Source organism: Diplotaxodon limnothrissa, linkage group LG7 (assembly GCF_057381915.1).
Source record: "Diplotaxodon limnothrissa isolate DT_005_m linkage group LG7, D_limnothrissa_male_GT1.1, whole genome shotgun sequence".
NCBI classification, from domain to species: Eukaryota; Metazoa; Chordata; class Actinopteri; order Cichliformes; family Cichlidae; genus Diplotaxodon; species Diplotaxodon limnothrissa.
Genome location: NC_140602.1, coordinates 28,840,392 through 28,848,493, shown reverse-complemented (window position 1 = coordinate 28,848,493; position 8,102 = coordinate 28,840,392). Strand labels below are relative to the sequence as shown.

The window sequence follows — 8,102 nt, the reverse complement described above, 5'->3', positions numbered from 1 at the left end:
TTCTCAAGTTTTCTCATTTCTTAGAGGTTCATCAGAGTCAGTGCTCAGTTCAGATAACATTTTTTACAGCAGGTGACTTTAACCACAGGCTCAGAACTGCAATTTTTTCATTATCAGACTTAGTCTGTGAAAATATAAATAAAGCCACTCACGGTAACTATGTTTGCTGAAAACCCTCTGCAGTGTGACTGACTCTAAGTAACATTTACATTTAGAGTAGTGAACCACACAGCAGCACCCAGGAAAAACTCCAGTACAGCAGTTTATTTCCACATCCTTTAGTTTTACAGGTTTCTCACTGTGATCAGGACCTTTCTGTCCAAGGAGACTTCTGCACAATCAACATGTATAGCCAGAATACACAGATACAGCGATTAAGAAATGCTGGTGCAGGTGTGACCTCTGATACATAAATATAATCTTTGAAAATGTTCCAGTGGAAAAGGAGAGCTTTATGTGAGCACTGTGTTTGACTGTAAGTGGATGTGATTGGTTAGTGTAGTAAACTCATAAAGACTGCACAATGCTGCTCTCTTCAGCTTGTGAGGGCAGACCATCCCGATTTTTACATACAAAGGTGAGCAGGGAAAGAATCACTTGTAATAAAAAAACCCAAAAACACTGAAGCTTCAACGTTTCTGTATAAAACTCATATTGATATGTGCTCAGCATTGTGATAAAATTTTATCTAGTATCCAACGAGTCATTAAATCTTCATAGAGATTTTAAAAATTCAATTTTATGACGTCAAAGAGTTCAGATATAAATATAAACTGCAAGCTTGAAATCCTCAGGTGACCTCATGAACAGCATGTTCTCAGTTTAATCAGAACGTGTTAGGCATGTCCAGGGATGGATCCCTGTGGAACACCATTAGTGATGGAAAGGGATTCTGAAATGTTTAGATATTAAGTCCTAATGAAGATGAAACCAGTTAATCTGTGTTTAACCTGTTAAACACAGATTAAATGCAATCCCCAAATAGGACTCAGGTGAGGTCAGTTTTCTGGGTGATTTTTAAGGAGTTTTCTAAACACTGGCATAGTCAGTTAATTTCAGTATCAGGCACAAAAAAAAACATGTTTGTTTTTATGTGTTAAATATTGTTTCAATCAGTAGTAAATGCTGGTCTGTAAATCAGGTCATGGGTTAATTTAAATATTCTCCTCCCTATGTTTTGTGCCTTGAACAGGGTCAGCTGATAATGTTTCCCATCTTTCGTACATAGTCTTGTTACTAGACTCTCCTTTGTAAATACCAACAGGACGGTGCAAACAGGAAATCTCTCTTCAGTCCTTCTTCTCTCTTCCTGCTCGCCGTCTGCACTGCCGCAGGATGCAGCGTATCCCCACCCACCACAAAGCAGCGACGGTCATCAAAGCGATCAGCAGGGCAGCACCGGTGTCCAAGCTGTGGTACTGGAACCAGTTCAGGTCGTATGATGCCAACCGCAGATGCCTAGCTCCACCGTGTCGCATCACAAACTCCACCCAGAAGACGGCGGTACTCAGTGGCGTTACTGGCTGGTCGCGGTGCACCGCTGACAGACGCTGCATGTTGGTCCTGTAGCTGTGCATGGTAAACAAACAGGAAGTCATATGACAGTTTCACTGTTAAACAGTAGTGCACTTTTATTGTGAAGGAATCAGGTCAAAGACAGGAAATGGGGCGACCGTGGCTCAGGGGGTTGGGAATCGCATCTGTAACCGGAAGGTCGCTATATAAATCCAATCCATTATTATTAAATAAAATGTTATTAAACAGGTCCAAATGTACAAAGATGAAACTATTAACAGGAAATATACAAACACAATTCCACACTAAAATCACCTTTACCTTGGCTGGTTTGTGACGACGTGCAGCGCCTCTGCCAGCTCCTCAGCTGTCAGATGGTTGAAGTCCAGGACGATGGCGGTGCCGAGGCGGCTCATACGGGCGAGATTATCAGGCTGATCGCCAAACAGCGGCACGCCCACCAGAGGCACGCCGTGAAACACAGCTTCATATAGACTGTTAGTGCCGCCGTGTGTCACGAATGCCTTTGTCTTTGGGTGACCTGAGGACAAAAAAAATACAGAGCTTTTATTGTGAAAGAACATCTTTTTGCAAATATTGATTATGTTAGTTGCCATTTCTGAGTCAAAACTTACCAAAGATTCTCACACTCAAATAAACACTTGGGCATCACTGAGAGTTAAAAACAGCCAAAATTCTTTCATCCTCAATGAAATGATCTGTTTGGCTTCTCTCACACCTGTTTAAATAAAGTTTAACATACAGGCATCCAAGATTTATAAAATTTAACAGAGTTTAAAGTTAACGGGAAGTCAGCTAGTTAGCTTCTATGTAAAGATACACCATGCACTGACAGAGATTTCTACCCCCCCCCCAACCCCCAACCACCACCAAAAACATAAAATAAATGATAAGCCATCCACAGGAGGATTATCATCCACGCAGGAGGAGTCTGGACCTGGAAGGAGGCTTGGTATGTTGCCACTTAGCAAGTGAATAAGAGGCCTATTTGAGCTTTTATTTTGAAATTCCATGACATCATGAATGAGTCATACCCAGCAGGTCGTTCTGAGGGATCCAATCAGAAATCTTCGTGTTTGGAGCCAATGCAGTTGGAGCCTCGCCACGGTAACGCCAAATCACCTGAAAGGAAGAAAACACTCTTCAAGTCAAAGATGAAACAAACCATCTGAGCTTCTTCTGCCTGCAGGTATTTTTTGGATGATTATTGCAGAAAGTAATCAATGATGCAATCAATATCTGCTGACAGCCCAGTCCCTGATTGTTTGTCTGTGAGTAGGTGGAGGTTCTGACCTTCTGTGGGATCTGACCGAAGGCGGTGGCGATGATGTTAGCGTGCTGCATCGTCAGGTTGGTTACCATGGAGCCGAAGGAAGCCACAATTATGCCGGCATCACCTGAACTCTGCACAAATGCCTCCAGGTCCTGGAAGATGTGACATCATCATTACATCAACACTCACCTGTCCCATTTCAGAATAAAAGTGTGTGCAATCAGAGCTCACACCTCTGGCAGCTGATTGGCCGGTTTGCAGTGTAGACCGCCCACGTATTTGAAGTTTGGTGGGGTCGGCCGTGGCGTCTCAATGTCCCAGAACGTCCTGATGAGCCACACGTCGGCCTTCCCCATAGTCTCACACACACTGCTGGGAGTTCCTGTCCATACAGGAAAGAAGGGATATGACTTCAAAATAAAAGTTTGTACAGATTCAAAGTTATTTGGACAAGGATGGTTTCTATAATTCTGCATCTGTGCACCAATATAACGGACTTTACATCAAACCATCGAGATGTGACTAAGTGCAGTCTTCCAGCTTTAATTCAGGGTTTAACTTCAGTCTAACATTAACAGTTCATGAATTACAGACATTTTTTTACACAGTCCCTCATTCTCAGAGGATCTAAAAATAACGTTACAAACAAATTTAATTTTACATCAAAGGACAGTTCTCACTACTTGATGAAAATCCTTTGACTGATGAAGAACCCACAGATCAAATGCTGTCTCTTCCTCCAGCTGCTGCTGGTTTCTGCTCTCTGCCTTCAGTTTTGTACTTGAATGCTGAAATGTTGCTCTGCTGGTCTGAGATCAGCTGACTGACTCAGTCATTAAAGAGTATCTTTGGGTTGTTTTGCAGTTTGCTTTGGCTCATCATTGTCTGCTCTGTGAAGCTCAGTGTGATCAGTTCTACAGCATCAATATGAATGTGAGCAGAGAGTAAGACTGTCGTTGTGCTGGTTTTCATCTTTGATTTGTTTTCATACCTAATTACTAAGAGAAAGATCACGTGTGATCTCATTAGGATAGGGGTTTGTGTTGGTGTGTGGGGCTGTAGCCTGTAGGTTTATATTGTTAAATGCTGATTATGAGACAGTGTGTTTCAAATCATTTTACAGAGTAACATGAAAGTAACATAATGAGAATGTCTTTCTCCTGGGTGTAATTAAGTAATGTACTGCATTACTTTTAGGAAAAGTGTTCTGTAAGGGGAAATACCTCCAACATGCACAAACATGTGACCCACAGCATGTAATTAATTTGCATGAATGTAATGTCTTTGATTGCAAAATTCTTATCAATTCCCATCCCTAAGGAAGACAGTCTTTAACATCACATCCTCATATCTTAATCTTTGCAATCCTTATTTTCAGCTCACATCATGGAAAGTGTAGGTGTTTATTCCTTCAAATAAATACTGCTGTAACATCTTTGCTCTGTGGACCTCTGATTATTTTGGATGTGCTCAGATGGTTATCAGAAAGACATTAAGCCACCACTGCACTGTTCATCAGTGAGCTGTCTGAAGACTTTTGACATGAGTGTAAACCTATCTGTGAGCTCCCAAAAAGTTGATTCTGTTCATCTTGAAATAGCCTTTCCAGTGGGAGAAATGTTACATCATCATCATCTAAGTGACTTCTTCAGCCTCAGCTGACTGCAGGCTTCCCCAACCTTATACATTTGCACAATGACTGAAACTAGCACCATTGACGAACAATGGCTGTAAGGTCAGTTTCTTGATCATTAATATGGACATTGTCATGATCATTGATTAAATGCAGATCCACAGTCTATTCAGACCTACAGGCCAGTGGACACTCTTTCAATGATGAGGATGTACACACCCTGGACAGGGAGGAACGCTGGTTTGAGCGCAGAGTCAAAGAGGCCAGGGAAAGACCATCTCTGAATCGAGGAGGGGGCCTAAGGATACATCTTTTGCCATCTTACAATGCTGTTTTTGCATTTATTCCCTAACTCTCTTTGAATGGTACTCAATGATCAATGGTCACTAATGAATCATCAATGGTCTTTTTCAGTGGTTGTTGATCAATGGTCATGACGATTTGTATATTAATGATTATGAAACTGACCTCACAGCCCATTGTTCGTCACTAGTGCTAGTTTCAGTTATTATTCAAATATACTCTTTATAAGGTTGGGGAAACCTGCAGTCATCTAAGACTGAAGAAGTCACCTGAAATCGTCTTTCACCCACTGAAAACGTCCAGATGAACAGAATCAACGTTTTGGGATTTTCCTACCTGAATATTGAGCATGCATCCAGAAATTTCTGTGAGCTGTTATTTTAGTTAAACTCTGAATCAAAGCTGAATATCTGCCTTCAGTCACATAATGATAGTTTATTTAAACCCTGTGTGATGCCCTCAGAGTGGAGACATAACTCTTGACCGCTGACCTTTGATCTCCCTGTAGTATTGATCGAGCGTCAGCTTCCAGGTCAGTTCGCTTACTGCTGACGACCCCACATATATCACCATGTTGACCAGCCTCTCACTGAGTGTCATGTGGTCGTTGTATGAGAGAGGAGCTAACGGGACGTAGGATGGCGGTGCGGGGGCGTGGCCACAGTGTCGCTCAAAAACACTGCCGAAGCTGAAGCGCATTGAGATGATGAGTGGCACACTGAGCAAGTCTGCTACCAGGTCACCACACATTGCCATCGAGTCCTGCAAGATGACGTCAAAGCTGGTGTGGCGCAGAGTCGCCATCAGCTGCTTGTTCCTCAGCATTCCGTCACACTGCTGCCTCCCGAAGTCCAGGAAGTGCAGTATCCAGGAAGCCGTCTTTAGGAACTTCTGCAGTGGTGAAGACAAGTGCGCCTCATACATGGAGAAACGCATCAATTCCTGCATAAGGTCCAGATACTCCTGCCGGCTGTACGACACCTGCAGGAGGAAACACCTGATCAGGTCATTGATTCTATATCAGCTACGCCCAAAAAAAACAATGAAAAAAATGCTTTCCTCTGATTTTCAGGTCTGAAATGAGACAAACACGGAGAGGTGTCTGTGGGTAATCAGGGGGAAGGACGGGAAATTAAAGTTACTCAGAACCATTACTTCACAGTGATTGTCAGGGATCTTCTTTGGGTGACTACAAACACGCTGTATAAACACCAGTGTTACCTTGAAGACCAGGAAGTTGAACTTGGCGGTGTCACGGCTGTTGTTGTAGTTGACAGACGGCGATGCATCGGGCACTAAGATGGTGACCGAATGATTCCTCTTCACCAGCTCCTCTATGATGTTCCGCATGTTCAACCAATGGCTGAACTCTCCCGGAAATGCCAGAACATGGCCACCATGTACCGGGGAGACGGGATGAAGGAGCAGGAGGGTGAGGGAAAGAAGAAGAAGAGGAAGAGACGTGGAAACCTGCATCATGTGTGAAACAACAAAAAGATCCTGAGTTTGTGAGCAAATCCAGTCAGACTGAAACTGCATGTCCAGAGTCCAATCCGCTCAGAGGTCAGCTGCAGGTGAGAGCTGTGCTCTGATTGGACAGCATGATTGGCCTGCTTCAAGGCAAACACAGAAACCTGTTTATCCATTGTCCTGCTGGACCTCACTCACGGTTTTTAGAGTCAGCTCAGGTAAAATGACACAGTAACACATATCACAGAATAAAACTTTAACCACAGCCTGAGCAGCTTCATATTCATCTCTCAGTCTGTGAGAATATTAAATATCAAGAGTCAGACTGTACATGAAACACACTCTTGCTTTAATCAGAGGCGGAGCCAGACATTTGAAACAGTAGTATGCATGTGGGATTCTTTTTTTTTTTTTTTTTGGGGGGGGGGGGGGGGGGGGGGGGGTAGAAATGACTGAGATCAATAGGCTCTGTTTTGAGTTTTGTTCAAAAACGAAGGACTTCATATAGGGAAAAAAAATATCACATATGCAGGACACCTTAAACTAGGTTTTTAATTAAGCAGCAAGGCAGAACAAAGTCGGGCTGTATCAAGACACGAGGACTAAACCCCAATTCAACCAGACCCAGAACTGATCCGGAATTAAAACAGGACTACAACAGTTCAAACTCAGGACTACTTAGGACTTAACCAAGACAGAACCAGAATCAGAACTAGATGATAGTAGCACTAAAAATCATCATAGACCTGCACTACACTTATTTTTTTAATTCTACAAAGTCCACTATTTAGATTGAGAAAAGTTTATATAATTATTTAGCCTTGTTGTGCAAACAAGCCTGCAAAACTTAATAAATATAGAATTTGAAAAATAACAAACCAAAAAAGAAACACTCGGTACGAGATACATGAGGACCTATGATACGGTGATACTTTTGGTAAACAACCATTTGACTAACATGTGTGTCTCACCTGCTCTTGTTCCCTCTCTCTTCTGTCCTCATTCTCCTCTCTCTCCCTCTCTGTTCCTCTCTCTCCCTCTTTGTGCTGACAATCATCAAATATACAGTTGAAACCAGATATTTACAAACTCTTCAGATAAAAACACTTTTTTAATTGTAACATCAAATCAGACTAAATGTTTATTTTTTTAGATAAATATAAAAAACATATTTGTTAACTGTAAGAGTAAAGAGAGAAACTGTCTGTATTTCTTAATTGTACATGGCACCAAATTGTATTCAAAAGTGAGCCACACTTATGGAGCTCCACAATTCTTTTCCTGGTGTTTTGGTTGACATCTCTTGATGTTCCCATGTCACAGAAACAGGCTCTGTGTTTTGCCTTATATGCATCCAGAGCTGTGCCACCAGTTTACTCACATGGACTCTACTAACCTATCAGAAGCTTCTTCAGCTCAGAATGGAATCGTCTGGAGTTTTCTTATTAATTAACAATAAACTTAGTGTATATGTACTCCTAAATCTGATGAAAGTGATAAAAAATAGACAGCTCTCTCTTTATTCTGACATTTAACGAATTCAAAAGATATTTCAATATTTATTTAACCAAAACAAAACAAGTTTACTCTAAATTGATGTTGTACAGTAAAAAAATGTTCTTGTGTTTTCCATAAAGTGTGTGTAAATATCTGGTTTAAACTGTGAATATACTGCTGTGTATTGAACTTCCTCTTGTTTTGCATAGAAATATACTGAACAACATACAAAGCACAATATATAAAATACTACCAGAGTTTTTTCTTTGAAAGAAGCCCCTTATGTCCATTCTTGTATATCAGTGCATTACTGAAACCGATTTATTTAGCCGTGGAGGGAAACAACTGAAAATATGAAATAAACACACATGTAAGCTAAGACTCTCTAAA

The 8,102-nt window shown here is 41.5% G+C and overlaps 1 protein-coding gene across 1 annotated transcript; it reads right to left on the bottom strand.

Annotated features, from left to right (window-relative positions):
- Positions 1-178: 178 nt before the first annotated feature.
- LOC146628455 (UDP-glucuronosyltransferase 2C1-like) lies at positions 179-6,284 on the bottom strand. Its single transcript, XM_085359534.1, has 7 exons — positions 5,967-6,284; positions 5,237-5,726; positions 3,043-3,191; positions 2,830-2,961; positions 2,571-2,658; positions 1,837-2,056; positions 179-1,569 (listed from the first exon to the last, which is right to left on the bottom strand). The coding sequence occupies exons 1-7, from the start codon at positions 6,282-6,284 to the stop codon at positions 1,290-1,292; spliced, it is 1,677 nt and encodes a 558-aa protein (XP_085215660.1). The 3' UTR covers positions 179-1,289.
- Positions 6,285-8,102: the final 1,818 nt, after the last annotated feature.